Source organism: Mustelus asterias, chromosome 5 (assembly GCF_964213995.1).
Source record: "Mustelus asterias chromosome 5, sMusAst1.hap1.1, whole genome shotgun sequence".
Taxonomy (NCBI): domain Eukaryota; kingdom Metazoa; phylum Chordata; class Chondrichthyes; order Carcharhiniformes; family Triakidae; genus Mustelus; species Mustelus asterias.
Window position 1 is genome coordinate 84,242,866 of NC_135805.1, and position 22,456 is coordinate 84,265,321.

At 44.4% G+C, this 22,456-nt stretch overlaps 3 protein-coding genes across 7 annotated transcripts in view; 1 reads left to right on the forward strand and 2 right to left on the reverse strand.

Moving 5' to 3' along the window:
- The window catches only part of LOC144493992 (tyrosine-protein kinase Src42A), a 39,356-nt gene extending 35,336 nt beyond the window's left edge, over positions 1-4,020 (forward strand). The window contains exons 10-11 of the mRNA XM_078213566.1: positions 982-1,113; positions 2,627-4,020. Coding sequence (XP_078069692.1) covers positions 982-1,113; positions 2,627-2,820 — 326 coding nt within the window. The 3' untranslated portion in view covers positions 2,821-4,020. The remainder of the gene's footprint in view (positions 1-981; positions 1,114-2,626) is intronic.
- LOC144493660 (cerebral cavernous malformations protein 2 homolog) overlaps positions 1-22,456 on the reverse strand; it is a 440,921-nt gene that overhangs the window by 102,946 nt on the left and 315,519 nt on the right. The gene's annotated exons all lie outside the window — the stretch shown is intronic.
- LOC144493652 (proto-oncogene tyrosine-protein kinase LCK-like) overlaps positions 14,092-22,456 on the reverse strand; it is a 106,593-nt gene continuing 98,228 nt past the window's right edge. For all 5 annotated transcript variants that reach the window (XM_078212938.1, XM_078212934.1, XM_078212937.1 and 2 more), the window contains exons 11-13: positions 19,856-20,006; positions 18,351-18,482; positions 14,092-15,060 (exon numbers count right to left, since the gene is read on the reverse strand). In XM_078212938.1, coding sequence (XP_078069064.1) covers positions 14,861-15,060; positions 18,351-18,482; positions 19,856-20,006 — 483 coding nt within the window. In that variant the 3' untranslated portion in view covers positions 14,092-14,860. The remainder of the gene's footprint in view (positions 15,061-18,350; positions 18,483-19,855; positions 20,007-22,456) is intronic.

The following is a 22,456-nucleotide window of genomic DNA, read 5'->3' on the forward strand; positions in this document are numbered from 1 at the left end:
CACAAAATGCCTATGAATTTTAGCATGTGTGCTGAGTAATGGAGAAATGGTCTGAGACATAAAAATAAATTATTTGAAGAATAATTGAATCAGCTGCAAATAAGATTATATTCGCAGATATTTATATGATGAGTCCATTTTTAAGTGATTTAGTTGATCTCATGTAATTTTAGAACTTGCAAATTAGGGTTAAAAAAATTCCCCAGTCCCAATGTAATTAACTCTTAACTGCCCTCTGAAATGGCATAGCAAGTCACTCAGTTCAAGGGCAAATAGAGACAAACAACAAATGTTAGCCTTTACAACATCCACATCCCATGGAAACATTAAAGGAGAGTAACACCATGGAGAAAACATTTCTGGATCCACCATTCCACCAATGGGAATTCTCAAAATGATCACTTCTGGCTAACAACATTTCCAGCCTTATCCAATTCCTCCCCATTCACCCACCAATACACCTTCATTCATTCTACCCTAAAACTCCAGCCCAAGGTCTAGGGAATTTTGGGAGTGGAGATTGGGCACAAAGATGTGTTTGGGAGGCAGTGGCACAGTGTTATTGCCACTAGACTTGTAACCCAGAGACCCAGCGTAATGATCTGGGGACCTGGGTTCAAATCCTACCATAGCAGATGGTGAAATTTGCATTCAATGAAGATCTGGAACTAAACGTCTAATGATGACCATGAAACCATTGTCATAAAAAATCCATCTGGTTCATTAATGTCCTGTAGGGAAGCAAATCTGATTACCTTACCTGACCCCAGATCCACAGCAATGTGGTTGACTCTTTAAAGCCCTTAGGGATGGGCAATAAATGCTGGGCTGGCCAGCGACGCCCTTATGAATGAATTTTTAAAAATAACGTAAGTGTTTAGTGTTTTGTTCACCCAGTCATAAAATAATGTGCAGCAAAGGAATTATTTTACAGCCATTATTTACCACCATTCTTAACATTCAACGTTTAATTTCCTATAGATGCTAAAGTTCCCATAAAATGGATGGCACCAGAAGTATTCATTGATGATATTTACACTACCAAGTCAGATGTCTGGTCTTTTGGAATTCTGCTGACAGAGATAGTCACATATGGTAGCATTCCATTCCCAGGTATGATATTCACTTCAACAGTACAGTAGGATTGTTAATCAATCCAACTAGTTTATGTTAATATACCGAGTTTTGTTTATTCAATGCAATCATATAAATGGATAAAAAAGTACTTCCCCCCATCTCAGCTCTAACTCTCAGTTGAATAAATCAGTGTTGCTTACTTGAGTTGGGCAGAGGAGGTGGAGAAAAGCCTGTATCCCAGGACAGGATTCCAGCGAGGAAGGATGAATGCTAGAGGGAAGCAGTAGTAATCATTGGTGCAATGATAAGAGCTGCTATTAAAAGTTCAAAAGATGAAAAGTTAGGCTAATGGCTCTCATTTCAATAGCCAAATTGCAAACAACACAAACTGAGAAAAATACAGGTTCAGAAAATGTCTTCAATTAAAACCAATGTGATATCTAGCAAGACGAACCTCTTTGAGAATAAAGTTGCGAATGATAACGTTTAAAGTTTATTTATTAGTGTCATAAGTAGGCTTACATTAATACTGCAATGAAGTTACTGTGAAAATCCCCTAGTCACCACACTCCAACACCTGTTCGGGTATACTGCGGGAAAATTTAGCATGACCAATGAACTTAACCAGCACGTCTTTCAGACTGTGGGAGGAAACTGGAGCACCTGGAGGAAACCCATGCAGACACGGGGAGAACATGCAGACTCTGCACAGACAGTGATCCAAGCCAGGAATCGAACCTGGGTCCCTGGCGCTGTGAGGCAGCAGTGCTAACCACTGTGCTACCATGCCGCCCTGTCATGAGTTTGCCTGTATCCAATAGTCATCCTCGGGTAACTCTTGATATTGAGGTATTCATCCAAAACTTCTTTCATTCACATGTATGCCAGCTGGATGCAGGAAAATTTCTGACAAAGACTCCATCGTCATTAGTCAGAGCTGAATTCTGGTACCAAATGCCCTTGACACAATCACATTCCTTGATAAATAAAATGAACCTGAATACATGTTTTAGTTAAAAGTAGGATTGAAGACTTTAAGTAAAATTTAAACATTGGAGTCAATTTCTATCCTGATTGGGTGCATGTCAGGGGCAAACAGCACTGCTGATGATTACCTGCGCTGCCCACATGGGATCCTGTGTAGTCTATGTAGCACCATTTTAAAACAGTGCAAAGTGAACAAATTTTTAGCCCATGGAATCTGAGCCAGATTTCTCCAACCTCGCCCATGGCTGGGATTCTCCAGCCCCGCTGCTCGGAATGGGAAATTGGCTGAGCGCCAAATTCTCTGTTCTCACTGGCAGCGGTGGCAGGGTACAACATCAGAGAATTCCAGCCATTGTATATGCAGTAAAAACAGAAATTGCTGGAAATACTCAGCCAGAACCTATGGGGAGGGAAACAGGGTTCACGTTTCAGGTCAATGATCTAATATCAGAAGTGCTGTAACTGGTGAATGATATTGCCTTATGATATATTCTTTCACGTTCCTGTCCAGAGCTTATCCTAATTTACGGTTTTTCAAAACTCTGTTTTTGGTCTGAACCAGAGAAAGAGAACACAAAATTTGTTGACGATTTAATGAAAGGAATCATATTCCCTCCTGCTGGCTGCCCAGACATCTTCCATGATATTATGCTTCAGTGCTGGGAACAGGAATCGGAGAAGAGACCAACATTTAAACAGCTGCAAAATACACTAATGAAGTGCAACCCAGTGCCAGAAACAGAAGAAATACGTTGATCAAAATAAGAATCCAGTGATGGGTACAGAGAAATTTCCTTGAATCATACGCTAATGTGTACTAAATCTCAAACCATCTTCAAATCTTACACTATCAAACCCATCTTGGCTTCTTTTTAAGTATCTATTCCATCCCTGCTGATTCTTGGAAGCAAATTAATGTAATTCTTAGTTTCCAATTTTGTAACACGGAATTTTACATTTGCGGAGTCAGATGAAGGAGTTCTACAGCATGAGCGAGATGGAGATAATCTCATTCTAATTTTGTGGATTTTTGTACATTGAAATGTTCTAAACTATTGAAAATGAAGCTTTATAAATTTGGAAGTATTTGTACAGAGAATAGCAATGTCAATGATCATGATACCAATTTTTTTAAGTGACTCTGGTGCTCCCAGTAGTGTTAAAGAGAATGATTAACTATTTATCTACAATGTGCCGAAGCTTCTGAGAAAACACTGGGACTGCCAAGTGAACTCAGCACCATCAGAGGGATAAGACTTCAAGTACAGGAAGTGTCAGTGCCACATTCAGCTGCAACAATGGCCAAATGATCATCAAAAGGAACTAGCAAAGAAAGCAAACTGTGGGGATGTCACACCTTCCAATCAATACACAACTGGGTAAAACAATGGCATAAATCTTCCATCCCGCCTGGAAGGACTAATAATCACACAAGCTTAAAAATCAAATTTCTGCAAGCTGCAAAATTCAGTCACACGAGGAAAGCTATGAGAAAACTACAGGTTTCAATTAAAGCAGGCCCAGATAAGAGTCAAGGACCATAGAATTCCATTACAAGGAAGGCCTCAGTCACACAGCATGCACACAAGACTCCACTGAATTATGTAGCTGCAGCTTGTCAATGCCTGTTCTAACAAGAGACAGTGGGACAGGGTTAGACACTGGTTAGAAACAGATAAATAGAAAGAAATGTGTGCTTGGTAGATGTGCACAAGTTGTAATTGGACAACTATAGCCTTATGATATGCAAGATGTAAATCTAATTGATAGCTGTGATAGGAGATAGATAACTTCCGTGGAAATGTACATCTTTGATTGGCATATGCTAATTTCTTGTAATTGGATCTTAACTATAAATGTCTGCACAATTCTTGGATCGGGGCTCTCCTTGGTGAACCACTAGTTGGAGCACTGGTGTCGCTGGTTACTATAGTTCATAATAAAGGCCTTGTCTGGAACTCCAAGAGTCTTTGTGCGGTTTTCTCAAGGACAGAGAGTGAAGTGCACCATACTTGAACAGCTGTATTTTTCTCCTTAGCACCATCCATGGGAGCCAAAAAGTCAGAAACCCACTGGCACATTTATGTTGCAATGACAGGTTAATGGCAGGTCGATCTTTCCTCTGGCTGGTAACGTGAACAGTATTTCCATTCATTTGCATCTCATGAATGCTTATTTAAACAGCTGGTCACCAGAATTCTGTCAGGCCTTTCAATCAAATACCACCCCAGGAAGAAATTATGCCAGGCTAAAACCCAATTGGCCAAGAATGGCAAGTATTCAGTTTGCAAGAGACTTTCAGATCAATGCAGAATGCTGCGTTGGCAGGATGGAAAAATTCCCCCAGTGTGTCAGACCAGCTCCCAAGACTGAGGATCTGCTCAATCTGAGGTGTAGTGTGCCAGTGTCTGCTTGATAAAATCCACATGTTGAGTTTATCTCTCTCCCAGTCACAATCGCAATTTCTGGCATTGTGTTTCACTTTTTGATCATCCTTTTGAAAATAGATACTTCATTGTGTTAGTTATCATTCACTTAGAAGACCCATCACTTTTCAAGAATCATAAACTGTCTTAAGTCCTAACTGTTATGTGCTGAGCAGCAGTGCTTTTCGCATGTCTGTGCTCACTAGATTGGCAGCTTTCATATGGTCTTCATATTATGCCAATCCTACATCCGCCACTGTTTGAGACTGCACAGCAAGTCAAAGGGAGACCGCTTAGGAACAAGGACCAACTGCAGCAATGTAACGCTAAGGAATGGACAATTATTGGACAAGTTGCAATGCAAAAATCATCAAGTAGACTTTGATGCCTGGAGAGTTCTAGTGGCCTGCTACAATACAACAACCCACAAAGAGTGTTCCATGTCACTGTGGTTTGCAATATTTAACGTAACTTTGCATTGTGACTGAGATGACATGAAGCTGCCAATGAAGGGAGGCTTAAAATAGGGGAAGACTACAGTGGTGAAAACAGCTGTTTGTAGACCTCTTTGGTTAAACATTCACTGTCCCTATACATAAATAGACATGTCCAGCAGCTCTCGGAGTCCTTCCACCCTCCGATAAAGTACACCTACCTAAAGACTGATATTGGTATTAATGGCAACTAGCATTCAAAGATCCCCAAATGGACCCAGAACACTCAACTTAGACAAGGATTTCATGAGAACTGTTATTCATCTTTAGCAGTTGATAGAAAACAAGTGATAGCAGATTATCCTGTCCTTGAAGATGTGTGAAAATGGGTTAGGATGTGACATGTTGAAGAGTTATGAAGATTTGAGCAGCTTTACACTGTATGTGTTGAGAGGAAGCAATAGCAGCAGGTATGGGGAAGAGGAGGAAGTCGTTGTGGGGTGTACTAGAAAGTTCTAAGTAGGAAAGATCAAGGTACAATGAAGTGGTGTTCTGTTTTGATTGGAGGAAAAAAAATGAAAGATGGCAAACACTGGTGCTTCATAGTGTAAACTTGTGTTTGGAGTAAAAGAGATACGATGTTAAAAAAAATAGCTGTTATATTTTGAAAGCACAGTGACACAGTGGTTAGCACTGCTGCCTCACAGCATCAGGGACCCGGGTTCGAATCCTGGCTAGGGCACTGTTTGTGTGGAGGTTGCACATTCTCCCCATGTCTGCGTGGGTTTCTTCCGGGTGCCCGAGTTTCCTCCCATAGTCCAAAGATGTGCAGGTTAGATTGGTTGGCCATGCTGAAATTCCCCATTCATGTCAGGGGGACTAGCTAGGGTAAATGTATGGAGTTATGGAGATAGGGCCTGGGTGGGATTGTGGTCAGTGCAGACTCAATGGGCCAAATGGCCTCCTTCTGCACTGCAGGATTCTATGATTCTAAGTATTCCCTACTGCAGAGATTAGGGGTGAGAGGGGTGTGCAGTCATACTATATCTTCCAGCCCTGACTTCATTAATTGTGCACTTGGGGGTTTAGCGCCATACTGCGTATTGGTGAAGACATGATGGCACATGATGGGTGCCATATTGAAAAAGCATCCAACATCATTGACCCACTGTTGAAGAAAGAGGATGGGCCTTCTGAAAAAGATGGATCGCCAGGAACGTTCTGAAAGATGGCCCACCTCAAAGTCACTGAGGCCAGAATTCTCAGATGTTGCACGCCTTGCCACCAATGCCAGTGAGAACAGAGAATGTGGCGCTCAGCCACATCTCCATTCACTACACAGGACGTGAGAATCCCAGCCGAGGGCAAGGTCAGGGAATTCCAGCCTGAATCTGGGAGATCCACCTGTAGATGCTCCCCCCACCCACTGCTTTGGCGTTCCAGGGTCCAAGGTTACCGGCAGCCTTCATCCCGAACTCTGGAAAGTGCCCCACGCATTGTTCAGGTGAGTCCCAACTGCTGCACACAATGTTGTTCCAGGCATGTTTTGCACTGGCATGTTTTCCTGCTGGTGTTGTGAAGAATCAGGCATGGGTGAAAGATTCTGGTCGGGCCTTCAGCTGCATCCATTAATGGGATGCAAATCAGTTTCATGCTGGTTATCCAAACAAAGTAAGAAGTTTAACAACACCAGGTTAAAGTCCAACAGGTTTATTTGGTAGCAAAAGCCACACAAGCTTTCGGAGCTTCAAGCCCCTTCTTCAGGTGAGTGGGAATTCTGTTCACAAACAGGGCATATAAAGACACAGACTCAATTTACATGAATAATGGTTGGAATGCGAATACTACAACTAATCAAGTCTTTAAGAAACAAAACAACGTGAGTGGAGAGAGCATCAAGACAGGCTAAAAAGATTTGTATTGTCTCCAGACAAGACAGCCAGTGAAACTCTGCAGGTCCAGGCAACTGTGGGAGTTACAAATAGTGTGACATGAACCCAATATCCCGGTTGAGGCCGTCCTCGTGTGTGCGGAACTTGGCTATCAGTTTCTGCTCAGCGACTCTGCGCTGTCGTGTGTCGGCCTTCGCGACACACGACGGCACAGAGTCGCTGAGCAGAAACTGATAGCCAAGTTCCGCACACACGAGGACGGCCTCAACCGGGATATTGGGTTCATGTCACACAATCTGTAACCCCCACAGTTGCCTGGACCTGCAGAGTTTCACTGGCTGTCTTGTCTGGAGACAATACACATCTTTTTAGCCTGTCTTGATGCTCTCTCCACTCACGTTGTTTTGTTTCTTAAAGACTTGATTAGTTGTAAGTATTCGTATTCCAACCATTATTCATGTAAATTGAGTTTGTATCTTTATATGCCCTGTTTGTGAACAGAATTCCCACGCACCTGAAGAAGGGGCTTGGAGCTCCGAAAGCTTGTGTGGCTTTTGCTACCAAATAAACCTGTTGGACTTTAACCTGGTGTTGTTAAACTTCTTACTGTGTTTACCCCAGTCCAACGCCGGCATCTCCATTTCCAAACAAATCCAGCTGTGTTTTGCACTAATGTTTTCCCGCTGGCATCATTGGGAATTGGGCTTGTGAGAGAGGATTCCGGTCAGGCCTAATCTGCACACTTTAGATTTCAGATATTCACCTCACCAAAATCACACAGGAATGGAGGCAACCACTGATTGATACAGACAGCTGCCTCTAGGAACCACAGATGTGCAAATCATAACCCACCCCACACCACCCCACGAAAATGATGGAAGTTGGATTCAGTGACGGAACTTACCGGGCCTCTTCCTGCATTTTTGTGCAGAGAGACTCTCCACCTGTGTGAAAATTCAGGCCTTAATCATTTTGTTCCATTTTTAAGCTCCACTCAAAAGGGAACATGAATAAGCAATCTTGTTTCAAAGTTTGGTAGGGCATTTGGTATGGGTGAGATCCTAAATGAATATTTCTCATCAGTATTTACTGTTGAGAAATGCATGGATGTTAGGGAACTTGGGGAAATAAATAGTGATGTCTTGAGAAGTGTACATATTACAGAGAAAGAGGTGCTGGAAGTCTTAAAGCACATCAAGGTAGATAAATCCCCAGGACCTGATGAAGTGTATCCCAGGACACTGTGGGAGGCTAGGGAGGAAATTGCGGGTTCCCTGGCCGAGATATTTGAATCATCGATAGTCACAGGTGAGGTGCCTAAAGATTGGAGGGTGGCAAATGTTGTGCCTTTGTTTAAAAAGGGCTGCAGGGAAAAGCCTGGGAACTACAGGCCAGTGAGCCTCACATCTATGGTGGGTAAGTTGTTGGAAGGAATTTTGAGAGACAGGATCTACAGGCATTTAGAGACACAAGGACTGATTAAGGACAGTCAGCATGGCTTTGTGAATGGAAAATCATGTCTCAAAAATTTGATTGAGTTTTTTGAAGGGGTAACCAAGAAGGTAGATGAGGGCAGTGCAGTTGATGTCGTCTACATGGACTTTAGCAAGGCCTTTGACAAGGTACTGCATGGTAGGTTGTTGCATGAAGTTAAATCTCACGGGATCCAGGGTGAGGTATCTAAATGGTTACAAAATTGGCTTCTTGACAGAAGCCAGAGGGTGGTTGTAGAGGGTTGTTTTTCAAACTGGAGGCTTGTGACCAGCGGTGTGCCTCAGGGATCAGTGATGGGTCCACTGTTATTTGTCATTTATATTAACGATTTGGATGAGAATATAGGAGGCATGGTTAGTAAGTTTGCAGATGACACCAAGATTGGTGGCATAGTGGACAGTGAAGAAAGTTATCTCCAATTGCAACGGGATCTTGACCAATTGGGCCAATGGGCTGATGAATGGCAGATGGAGTTTAATTTAGATAAATGTGAGGTGATGCAGTTTGGTAGATTGAACCAGGGCAGGACTTACTCAGTTAATGGTAGGGCGCTGGGGAAAGTTACAGAACAAAGAGATCTAGGGTTACATGTTCATAGCTCCTTGAAAGTGGAGTCACAGGTGGACAGAGTGGTAAAGAAGGCATTCAGTATGCTTAGTTTCATCGGTCAGAACATTGAATGCAGGAGTTGGGACGTCTTGTTGAAGTTGTACAAGACATTGGTAAGGCCACACTTGGAGTACTGTGTACAGTTCTGGTCACCCTATTATCGAAAGGATATTATTAAACTAGAAAGAGTGCAGAAAAGATTTACTAGGATGCTACCGGGACTTGATGGTTTGAGTTATAAGGAGAGGCTGGATAGACTGGGGCTTTTTTCTCTGGAGCGTAGAAAGCTGAGAGGTGACCTTATAGAGGTCTATAAAATAATGAGAGACACAGATCAGCTCGATAGTCAACATCTTTTCCCAGTGGTAGGGGAGTCTAAAACTAGAGGGCATAGGTTTAAGGTGAGAGGGGAGAGATACAAAAGTGTCCAGAGGAGCAATTTTTTCACACAGAGGATGGTGAGTGTCCGGAACAAGCTACCAGAGGTAGTAGTAGAGGCGGGTACAATTTTGTTATTTAAAAAGCATTTAGACAGTTACATGGGTAAGATGGGTATAGAGGGATATGGGTCAAATGTGGGCAATTGGGATTAGCTTAGGGGTATTAAAAAAAAGGGCGGCATGGACAAGTTGGGCCGAAGGGCCTGTTTCCATGCTGTAAACATCTATGACTCTATGGGCCCAATTTTGCCAAAAGTTCACGCCCGTTTTTGGGCACGGAATCGCGGTAAATTCGGGCGTCGGGCCTTTAACGCGATCTGCACCCGAATCCGAGCAGATCGCGGCTTTACTGACACCCGATTCGCGCGCGGATCCAGTCCACGCCCAAATCGGACGGCCCAACGATTTAAATGCGTTAGCATGCATTTAAATCGATTTAATGAACTGCCCGCCCACCTCTACCGCCAAATCCCACTTTACCACCGCGCGGCCCAATCCGGATCCGCGCTTTTAGCGACCTGCTAAATAAAAGTCGGAAGCCGGCGCTTCCTCAGTGAGGGTTGGCGAGGAGGTAGGTGCATGGCGTCCGAAAGCTCTCCGGTACTTACGGGTGTCTTGTAGTCACAGCCATTCCGCCGTCCCGGGTCGGTGGCGGCTCTGCGAGTGTGTGGGAGGGGGGAGGGGGGGAGGATGGATCTCTGGTTTGGGGGGCAGGAGGGGGGGGGAGGATGGATCTCTGGTTGGGGGGGAGGAGGGGGGAGGATGGATCTCTGTTTGGGGGGGGAGGAGGGGGGAGGATGGATCTCTGGTTGGGCGGGGAGGATGGATCTCTGGTTGGGGGGGGAGGATGGATCTCTGGTTGGGGGGTGGGGAGGACGGGGGGAGGATGGATCTCTGGTTGGGGGGTGGGGAGGAGGGGGGAGGATGGATCTCTGGTTAGGGGGGAGGAGGGGGAGGATGGATCTCTGGTTGGGGGCTGGGGAGGAGGGGGGGAGGATGAATCTCTGCTTGAGGGGGGGAGGGTGGAGGATGGATCTCTGGTTGGGGGGAGGAGGGGGGGAGGATGGATCTCTGGTTGGGGGGGAGGAGGGGGGAGGATGGATCTCTGGTTAGGGGGGAGGACGTAAACCATTCCAGGCACGTAAACCATTCATTATCTTTATTGTTAAAGGATAGGAATTGAAACATTTGAATGTTTTAATTCCTATCCTTTAACAGTAAAAAGCATCTCTTTTCAAAATATTGTTCCACTTTAGAAAGTTAATAAACTAATTTTTCTGCATAAACTACCATTACATTCATTTGATCTAAAATATTAAACTTCTGATACTGTTTAAGTATATCCGAGATGTTCCTGGGACTAGAAACTTCTTCTAAAGAACTGTTGCTTCAGGATATATGCTACAAGTACTGGGTTTGTTATATATTTAGTTTACAATATGTTGATGGGGAGACGTTTCTGTGACAACAGGAATGAACAGACACTCAAAATGATGTACTTAGTTCTGTGTGGTCGAAGATTCTCAGAAATGCACATTTTATTTTTCACTTGAGCCCTGCAAGTAGACACAATCAGCCCAAAATAACCCAAGCAGCTCACATTCATTACTGAGACAAAAGTAGACAGTTGAAATAGATGCAAGTGTAATCTTTTGACAAAAGCTTTGAGTTTAATAGCGTTATCAGATTGTTAGAACAATATTTTCTCTAACAAGAGCAGGTATAATTATTGCCAACTCTTCCATGTGTCAGAGAGCCGCTCTCTCTGCTTTTTTTCTTTCGCGTCCGGGCGCACTGCTTCAGATTTTTCTTCAAACTGCGCATGCGCAGTTCAGAGCTCTGATCGTTCCGGCAGCGCTAAGCCCCGCCCACAGCGCGGATTGGACTGGAGCCGGCAAAAAGCGTATGGGCGCGCTGCAAAGAGGATTCCGGGCTCGGATCTGTATTATGCCCGGATCCAGCCCTTAGACTCCAAATGGTAAAATCGGGCCCCATGTGTGCTGAGATAGGCAGGCCATGTATAATGTTGAAAGAAACTCAAATGGAAATTGAACTAAGTGCAGTAGTAAGTTACTCAGAAATATTCCTATCTCAGAAAAGCAAGATAAAGGCAAAATACTGTGGATGCTGGAATATGAAACAAAAACAGAAAATGCTGGAGAAACTCAGCAGGTCTGACAGCATCTGTGGAGGGAGAATAGAGCCAGTGTTTCGAGACTGGATGACTCTTCATCAGAAAAGTAACATGTTCCTACATAAAAACAAAAGCTCTGAAGAAGTCATGTGGGTTTGAAATGTCAACTCTGGGTGGGATTTTCTGGCTGCGCTCACCCCAATTCCACCCAAGGTCAATGGACCGTTACATGGTTCCCCCTCCACCCCCCGCCTGCTACGATCCCCGTGGCGGACGGGATGGGAAAATTTCCCCTCAGTGTCTCTCTGCACAGATGCTGCCAGGCCTGCTGAGGTTTTCCAGCATTTTCTGTTTTTCTTTTATGTCCCTATATAATTTTCCCTCAGGTTACTTCTGAGGAGAAACTACTGTTATTTGTTGCTGTATGAATTGCACAATAGTAGTTGGCATCTCGCAGTTTATGTGCAGTGTTGTATCTACACCAGAAGGAACATATATATCATTCCATATGGGCAAGGGAGGATGAAACAGTTAGAGGCTTTTCCCACATTGTAGTTTTCCCAGGATTGTACACACACTGACTCCCATCATTGGTCTGGCATTTTTGTCAACAGGATGAGATGCCACTCCATAAAATGTGGAAGCAACATACTAAGGCAGGGCTAAGTTCTCCCACAACCAGTGGATCAGATCAAAACTCAGTGATTCAGCCACATCCAGTTATGAATGGTGACGAACAATTAAACAATTAATGGGAGGAAAAGATTCCATGATAATTCCCATCCTCAATAATGTCAGTGAACAGCATGCGAGTGTAAAAGACAAGATTAAAGTGTTTGAAACCATCCTCAGCGAGATGTCCTGAGTGGGTGAGCTATCTCAACCTTCCCCCTGAGGATCACAGAGGCTAGTTGTAGTGCTGAGGATCTGTGCACTCAAAGTAGCCAGGCTTTTGGCCAATCCATTCTAGTATACCTACAATACAGACATCTAACCAACAACACGGAGAATTGTCCAGGTATGCCATGTTTGCAAAAAAACAAAATGAATCAATTTCAGCCAATTACTGCACCATCAGCCTTCTCTCAATCATCAGCTAAGTGACATTGTAAAGCGGCATTTACTCAATAATAACATGCTCACTGATGCTCAGTTTGCATTCCACTAAGACTACTCAACTCCAGGTCCAAAGAAACTGAATTCCAGAGGTGAGTTGAGAGTGACTGCTCTTGACATTATTGCAATATTGGACTAAATGTGGCAGCGAGAAGTCCTAATGAAAGCAAAGGCAATAGGAACGAGTAAGAAAACTCTCCACTGGCTGGAGTTAATAGTGAGCATTAAGAGAAATGGTTGCTGTGGTTATTGGAGGTCAATCAAGTTAATCAGGACATTGCTGCAGGAATACCTCAGGGTAGTGCTGTAGGCACACATATCTTCAACTGCTTCGCTAATGATCTCCCCTCCAATATCAGGTCAGAAGCAGTGACGTTCACTGTTTATTGCACAGTGTTCAGTTCAATTCGCAATTGCCCTGATACTAAAGCTTCAACAATACTAAAGGGATTGGACACCATCCAGGACCAAGCATGACTGGCACCCCATCCACGAGCTTATACACAAATTCATTCCATCAACCACACACCATGACTCCAGTGGTGCACCATAAGGAGGATACACAGCAACAACATGTCAAGGCTCCTCCGACAATAGCTTCCAATCTCCTGCAATCTCCAAAACCTACAAAGCTACAAAGCTAAGGGCAGAAGGTGCATTGCATGTAAGCACCATCACCACCAAGTTCACCTCCTGACTTGAAAAAATATCACTGTTTCATCATCATCACTGGGTCAAAGCACTGAAACTCCCTACCTATGTGTGGTGGCACAGTGGTTAGCATTGCTGCCTCACAGCATCAGGGACCCAGGTTCAATTCTGGCCTTGGGTGACTGTGTGGAATTTGCACCTTCCCTCTGTGTCTGCGTGAGTTTCCTCCGGTTTTCTCCCACAATCCAAAGATGTGTGGGTTAGGTGGATTGGCCATTCTAAATTGCCCCTTGGTGTTCCAAGATGTGTAGGTTAGAGGGATTAGTGGAGTAAATGCGTGGGGTTATGGTTGGGGGTGGACCTGAATAAGATGCTCTATCGGAAAGTCGGTGCAGACTTGATGGGCCAAATAGCCTCCTTCCGTACTGTAGGGATTCTGTGATTCTATCAGTAATATGGGTGTATCTTCACCCAAAGCACCTTCACAAGGGAAGAGGGATAGGAAATAAATACAGGACTTGCTAGTGATGCCTATAGGTCGTGCAGCAAGCAAGGCTTCTTGCCAACAGCCATGATTTAATAATCTTCTGCCAGTCCTCTGCTGTTTTCCATTCCAATCAGGTTATCATGTCACACGCTCATGACCCCCATTGGAACCTTTTCACTGTATCATTGGTCCACTCAAGGTTTTTCAGCAAAATGTGACATCAATGTAAACTTTGACAACTTAAGCCACTCAAAGCTTTTAAAGTTAACATAAGTGTAACGGGATAGCACTGTGCAACCTAGAGAAACTTGTGTTTTGATATGAATGATGGTACAAGTTCAAGTAAAGAGCAACGTTATTTTAATCTGAGAATTCAAATCAGTGCATGAATCTCCACTTTTAGCAACTGCCTGTTGATGTATTTCAAATAAATTACCACCCAAAACAATTAAGTCAAGCAAAAAAAATCAGCAAAAGCAATTATAGTTTTTGTTTAAAACTGGTCAGGCACTGTAATATATAACTGAACATGAAATATAATGAAAATACAGTGTACAGTCCAGCATGCTCTTGGAAACCAAGACAGCAAATTTACAACAGCTCAGGCACATAATGTGGAAAGTTTCACATAATGTGGGAAGTCTCAAGATGGCAAGTTCAAGATAAGTTTCTGAATGCATCTCCATTATAATGAACGTGTTTTGACTAAATGTACAAGAAGCCCAGAGAAGATGCACCAATCAGAACTGCTAAGGGGGTTCTTATTGGAGCAAAGAAAATGTTTTTATGTGCACCATAATTTGTGAAAGGCACTTTTACTAACATCTTCGCAGTGATTCCTCAGCTCACACGATCCTGTTAGCACGAGAGTATAGCTTTCCAAAATTCAGCCCAATGATAGCTCAGCTAGGGTCAAGCGCAAGTCTTCCGTCTTTTTGATACAGTCTTAACCATAGAAAATAGAATGTAACAGAGAAATGTTTTTTTAACACCCGGTGATTCACTTTAAATTGCAAATGTTTTCAGCTAAATATGAAGGAAAAAATAGTGCATGATTTGAGGTTCTCTGATAAATCATCCATTCTCTTCAGTAGCCCAAGAGGGTGCTTGTAGCTAAGTATGTTGGTACAGTCCTTCTGTGGCTGTATAGAAGTCCTCCAGAATACTCTGCAAATATTCAAATGTGGGTCTGTCTTCCGGAACCTTTTTCCAGCAGCTCACCATGATATCATAGAGTTCATCCGGGCAATGGTCAGGGCACGGCATTCGATAGTCACGGTCTAAATTACGAATCACTTCAGGGTTGCTCATCCCTGCGGGATCAAAAGGACAGACAATAAGTACCTGGTTGTGCAACTGCTCCAGCATCTCACATGGGAAAAATAAAACTACTTCTGAATTTAGGCTCTTCACTTCTCCAATCAAAGTTGATAAACATCATCATTGAATACAGGTTGAAAAGCTAGCCCAAAAAAGGAGGGCCCCCTAAGTTGGGGTGGACTTTCTGTCTTCCCTCATCTCAACCTGACTCAAATCCCAATGGAATTCAATGCAGTGCATTGCCATTCCATCATGTTTGGATGGGAGTGGGGGATAGGGCAATGGTGGCAAACAGACTAGCCAAACTAGCCAAAATTCCTGCCCTCAAAAATCCAGAGTTTCAGGATGATCATCTCTTCAGATGCTCCAATTGTGAGAAACGAATACTTGAGGATATGAAAATTGGTCTTAACAATGTTTAAAAAATACAGGAACTAACTTCTCTCCAAGTCTATTTTGCATGAAACAGTATTAGAAATTGGCTGTGGTGAATTGACACACCTCAGTGTTGAAAGTGCCATGCTTTCATTTTTAGTGTTTCACACAGGTATGTTTTCATTATATTGTCCTTGATGCTGAATATGAAGAAAAGACAAATGTGAAACTCAGTGCATGATATTTTAAAATATATAACTGCACTGCAGGAAGAGGTGGGTTGAGGGTTCATTAAATGATTGAGGCACACTAAACAGCAAATGCCTAAATCACACCAGACACATAATATTGGCTGCAGACAGTAGGGTTTCATATGAAAGAATTAGACTGATATGTATTTATATAGCACTTTTCATGACCGCAAGATGTCCCAAAGCACTTACAGCTGAAGAAGAACTTTGGAAGTGTAATCACTGTTCTAATATAGAAAATGCAGCAGAGAACAGCAACCCCCCCACACAAACAATAAGGTGACAAATGACCAGATAATTTGTGATGTTCATTCAGAAGTAAATATTGGCCAGGACATGGGTGATAATCCCCCTGCCATTCACTGAAATAGTGTCATGGGGTACTTTACATCTACCCAAACAGGAAATGATGCCTCAGTTTAGTGTCTCATCCAAAAGACGACCCCATTGATGGCGCAGGGCCCCCAGGGTGCTGCACTGGTCGGAATATCATTCTGGACCTTTGCATTCAAACAAAACTTTCATTCTATCTGTTCTGATAGCCATGGGGGATCATCAATAGATCCAATAGGGAAGGAGCAGCGGGGGTTTAAAACCAGCTTGGTCCACACAGGCCGGCAGTCAAGAGACCTTCACTCTGTTGCCATTGAAAGGCGTGATGGAAAATTGGCCTTGGTAAGATTATTACAGTATCAAAGGTTAAAACGGGATTTGTTGAAGGCATTCACAATTATAAGAGGTTTTCATTCGGTACCACATGGGTTGTAGCACTGGTCAGTGAGTTGGTAACTAGTGGTCAAAAATTGACTAACCACTGCTAAAACAGAGGGAGAGGGTAGGAGAGATTTTTATAAAAGCACAGAGGCTTTTTTGAACATTAGATGCCCTACCAAAAAGGGCACATTAGTAAAAGACAAATCCATTTGGGATTCCATAAAGAGAACGGCCAAATACTTGAGAGGGAAAAAAAAAAGTCTTATGGGAAAGGTTTGGGGGAGTACATTTTTACTCTATATTTAAGAAATAATACCATTGTATTGGCAGCAATTCAGAGAATGTTCATTTCTCTCATAAGGTCATGGGATGAGCCAACACAGTGGTTAGCACTGCTGCCTCACAGTGCCAGGGGCTCAGGTTCTCCCCATGTCTGTGGGTTTCCTCCAGGTGCTCAGGTTTCCTCCTACAGTCCAAAAATGTGCAGGTTAGGTGGATTGGCCATGCTAAATTGCCCCTTAGTGTTCAAAGATGTGTAAATTAGGTGGATTAACCATGGTAAAAGTGTGGGGTTATGGTATTAGAATGGGGGTTGGGCCTGGGTAAAATGTTTGCTCGGAGAGTTGGTATAGACTTGATAGGCTGAACAGCCTTCTTCTGCACTGTAGGGATTCTATGGATTCTATGAGGGGTTATCTAATCAAGAAAGGTTGAGCAGATTGGGCTGATACCCATGGAATTCAGAAGGAGAGGTGTGTTTATTCAGACTTAAGTGATACAGAGGAAACTTGACAGTGAATGTTGAGAGAATATTTCTCCTTGTGGGGAATATAGAGTTAGGTGGCGCTGTTTAAAAATAAGGGATCTCCCATTTAAGACTGAGATTAAGAAAATATTTTTCTCCCATAAGGTCATTACCCTGTGAAGTCCAGCAGTGCAGGTTGGGTCATTGACTATATTCAAGGCTCAGTTAGACAGGTTTTTGATTGACAAGAGGGTCAAGGGTTATGGGGAGTTGACAGGAAAGTAGAGTTGAGGCCACAATTAGATCAGCCATGGCTTTAACGAATGGCGGAGTAGGTTTGAGGAAGCAAGGGACCTACGCCCGCATCTAATGTTTGTGTTCTTGTGAAATGAGATGAAGTGGAGAACAATGGCAGACAGAGAGGTCACAGGCACAATGGGTTAAAGAGTTTCCTTTGTGCTGCAAAATTCAATCTGTAGCCAGCTATTTGCTGTATCGTGTGCTGTATAATTGCACATGGACAATGGCAGTCTAGATTTCTTAGGAAGCCAGAATGTCAGATGGGATTTACTGTGCAACCTGCCAGGAGGCAGCCTGCCATTGGCTGGTGGCAGGATCTTCTGGCTGTACCATTGTAAATGGGCTTTCCCATTGAATGGACCTCTCACTGCCATGAAACCCACGGTGGGGGTGAACCATCAGCAGGATCCAAAGATTCCACCAGCATGAACAGCTGGAAAGTTCCAGCCATCCTGTAGAAAACTGTCTTATATATCCAGTTGCACACTTCGATTGATGGTCTGATGGAGTCAGAGAGCACTATCTAGACAGCAGGTTATGGGGCAGGATTTTCCAGCCGCACTCACCCCAAGACTGGAAAATTCAGCCCGAGGTCAATGGACGTTTGGATGGTCCTGTCTCTCCCACTACGATTCCCATGGCAGATGAGATGGGAAAATTCCACCCATGATATTAAAATATGAATCTGTTTTCAGGCAGTTGTTTCAGCTCCAGCTACATTCAAAGATGTCACTCGTACAGTCACGTGTTTAATGAGTCTCACTTGGAATAGTATTCAGCTGCTCAAATGTAAGATTTTCAGACTGACTGTATATTGTCACTATCTTCAGTTCAATGTAAAAAGAATTCTACGTTAAGGCCATAAAATTCCCATATTCTAGTGCAATTCTCACGCTACCTGGATATGGTACTCTGCCGTATGTTACAATTTCAGTTAAAAGTATTCCAAAGGACCAGACATCAGACTTGATTGTGAACGTGCCATAATTTATAGCCTCTGGTGCTGTCCATTTGATCGGGAATTTGGCACCTGTGAGGAAAGAAAAAATGAAATGAAAATAAATTATGCTCCCCCCCCCACCCCAAGTTTCCATTTTTAATTCTGAAGAATATGACTCATTAGACCTCATTATGTGTCAGACTTGTGAGCATGTGCTGGGTGACTATTGAGCCAGCTGATCCAAAACTTGTCTTTCCCAGTACCAGTGATGGTAACTGGGTATCAAACTGAGTGAGGGTCCGGGTGCACCTATCTCCTTCCTCCCCGCCCCACTGTATGTAAACTGTGTCAACGCAGCTGAGGACATTAATAAAGCACAAACTGGTGTCCAGTCTGAGCAGTTCCTGGCCAACATGGCTCAGTAACGCACCAGAAAATGAACTGACCCACCAAAGCACAAAAGATCTTGTATTTTTAATAAGCATAAATTAAAGTCATCTTCTCAATGAGAGGGGTTTCGTTAGGAAGACTCAGCAGCCAAATGGTATCCGTCTGATAAACTGAAACATTTGAGGTGCTTCTTTAAATTTGTATTTTGTTTTTAATAAGAAATGTTTATTTTCCACAACAATGCCAGCAGCGGACACACACCCATCACCACCACATGTTAGAAAATTGTGTATGTTGCCCCCAATCATCTGATGCACACTACCAGCTGATAACAAACCTTTTGGAAAACCTATCTCAAATGCATATGAAAGGTTAGCCTTAGCGGATTAACATCTTATTACAAATGGGACCACAGCATTCACAGTCTATTTATAAAGAGAACAAACTGTCTGATTAACCCATTTGTCCTCCTGTCCTAAACTCACTTTTCCATTCCTATTGTCTCTGAATAAACACTCTTTGAATCTTTCCATGCTCCTCTCTGTTTTACGGACTGATTCCCAAGCCTGCTTTCCCCACTCACTGTATCTTTATGAAAATGTCTTCCTTTGAGTCTGCTCACTCAGCAGTTTCCTTTCCTGACTGCTTTTCTCTTGATGCCAGTTTGGTCAACTCTGCTGCACCAGGTTCCCTGTGGCCTCTGTGTTGAGAACCCTGGTTAAAAGGTGAGTTTGGACCTTGTGTTGCTACTAATGTCGTCCAACCACTGATGCCACCTAGTCACTCTCTGTGGTGCACGCAAGCTGTCTTCATTGCATAAATCAGCATCAATTGACTTGCACTATTGATTTGTACAGCAGCTTATCCCTCATGATGTACCTGGACAGGATTATCAGGCACCAGCAGCCAGTTTCCTGCTGTTAGGGAAGAGGTAGTGGAGTTCTTGGGAATATCGGAAAGTGGAGTTAATGGAACCTTTGAAAACCAAAAGTGCATCATATACATTCCATTATTCAAAGGCCTTAAAAATACATATCTTATTGAGAATGTGTGAATGTATAACAAAGACTCACCTTCACGTGCTGTATATTCAGTATCTATAAGCCTGGCAAGACCAAAATCTGCAATTTTACAGACCAGTGTAGTTGCTACTAGAATATTGGCAGCTCGCAGGTCTCTGTGGATGTAGTTTTTCTGTTCAATGTATGCCATTCCTTCTGCAATCTGAAAAAATAAATAGTCCAGTATCTAAAAATTGCCAATAATTGAAAGGTTCAATAATTCTGACAATCATTAGTCCTCAATGCATTTCCTGATATACTGGTAGACTTGGGATATTCTCCTCCCATTGACACAATACTGTCAAGTCCTTTCCTCTCCAAGTCCCCTCACTGCTGAGAGATCAAACCTGTGAATTAAACCCCACCAATCCAGTTCTAACCAATCTCTGGACCTCCCGATGGAGATGCCAGATCAAAGGACAATACAAAATCCTCCTTCCCCAACATTGGTTGAAGACTACTTCAATGCAACTATGTGAGTTCACAGTGGGGTTGATTTTACCAAATCGGGACTAAGTGCCGGGTGCAGCCATAAATCAGACCCGCGCCCGGCAGCCGCGCTCCAGCGCCCCATACCCCTTTTCTCGGCGCGGGTCTAGTGGGTGGGGCCTAGCGCATTTGCATCTGTCGGAGTGCCGAACTGCGCATGCGCAGTTCAGGAAGAATTTGACAGAACGTGCCCGGGCGCAAAACAAAAAACAGAGAGCGGAGAGAGCCTCTCTGCCGTTCATCCTCTGGTCGGGGGGCAGGGGGGTGGGGGGGGTGTGACGGATCATTCCCTGGGGGGGGCGGGGGGGGGGGGGCGGGTGTGGAGAGGGGGTGTGACGTCTCATTCCCTGGGGGGGGGGAGGCGTGGAGAGGGGGTGTGATGTCTCATTCCCTGGGGGGGAGGCGTGGAGAGGGGGTGTGACGTCTCACCCTCTGTCTGCGGCCGATCCCTCCTGGCACCATCACTGGTACACTACCAGCCACAGATTATTCTTCCCTAAAGGTGCGAGAGAGCGGGAGAGATGGCTGTGGCTGGTAGTGAACCAGTGAATGATCGCTCACACCCCCCCTCCCCCCAGGGGATGATAAGTCACACCCCCTCCCCTCCCACCCCCCCAGGGGATAATACGTCACACCCCCTCTCCCCCCCCCAAGGGGATGATAAGTCACACCCCTCCCCTCCCAACCCCCCGCAAGAGAGTGATGTGGGCCCGCTACCTCTCCTCAGCCCCCCCCCCCCACCAGAGTTCCAACTGGGCCCGCCCCCCCTCCTCCGGCAGACGCCAGCGGACCTGTGTGAAGCCCGGTCACTTCAGCGGGTGGCTTGAAGTCAGTGTCCAGGAGCGTGCTGCAGGCTGTCGAAGGACTGAAGGTGAGTGGGAAGGATGGTGGAGGGAAACCACGATCGAGGTAGGTCAGGGGTGTGCTCTGCCGGGGAGGCCTGCCTCCCAGAGGGGTCTGATCCCAGGTGGGGGTCCTGCCTGCCTCATCCGGAGGCGGGGGGGGGGGGCGGCTGCCTCCCAGAGGGATCCGATCCCGGGTGGAGGGGGGGTTCTGCCGGGGTGGTTAGAGGGGGTGCCTCGGTGATTCCCCTGCTGAATAAAAGTACAAGTTGGACTTTTATTTATCAGGTCGGTAAAGGCGCGGATGCGAATTGGGCCGAACGCTGGTAAAGGGGAATTGATGGTAAAGTTGGGCGCGTGCTTCATTATGCCGATTTAAATGCATGCAAATGCATTTAAATCGGCCCGCTGGCCGATTCGGGTGCGCGCCGGATCGGTGCCCGGATCGGCGCCCGGATCGGCTGTTGGTAAAGCGCGATTGGCCTTGGGTCGGGTCTGGACCGCATATTAGGCCCGACGCCCAACTTTACCATGATTTCGCGCCCGAAATTTTGGTAAAATCGGGCCCAGTAAATATGATGAAGGTAATTTTTCTACAAAGGCTTGTGTATGAATTTGTGCAAACTATGGTGGACTCGCACTTCTGTTATACTGATCATAGAATCTCGAAGGTGTAGAAAAGGGCCATTCGGCCAATCAATTCTGCACCAATTCTCTGGCAGTGTCTTTCCCAGGCCCTCTCCCCCGCCCTATCCCTGTAACACCACACATTTAACATGGCTAATCCATCTAACCTACACCTCTTGGGACATAAGAACATAAGAACTAGGAGCAGGTGTAGGCTATCTGGTCCCTCGCGCCTGCTCTGCCATTCAATAAGATCATGGCTGATCTTTTTGTGGACTCAGCTCCACTTACCCACCCGCTCATCACAACCCTTAATTCCTTTACTGTTCAAAAATGTATCCTTGCCTTAAAAACATTCAATGCGCTAGCCTCAACTGCTTCATTGGGCAGGGAATTCCACAGATTCACAATCCTTTGTGTGAAGAAGTTCCTCCTCAATTCAGTCCTAAATCTGCTTCCCCTTATTTTGAGGCTATGTCCCCTAGTTTCAAGTTTCACCCGCCAGTGGAAACAATTTCCCTGCTTCTACCTTATCTATTTCCTTCATAATCTTATATGTTTCTATAAGATTTCCCCTCATTCTTCTAATTCCAATGAGTCTACTCAGTCTCTCCTCATAAGCCAACCTTCTTAACTCCGAATCAACCAAGTGAAT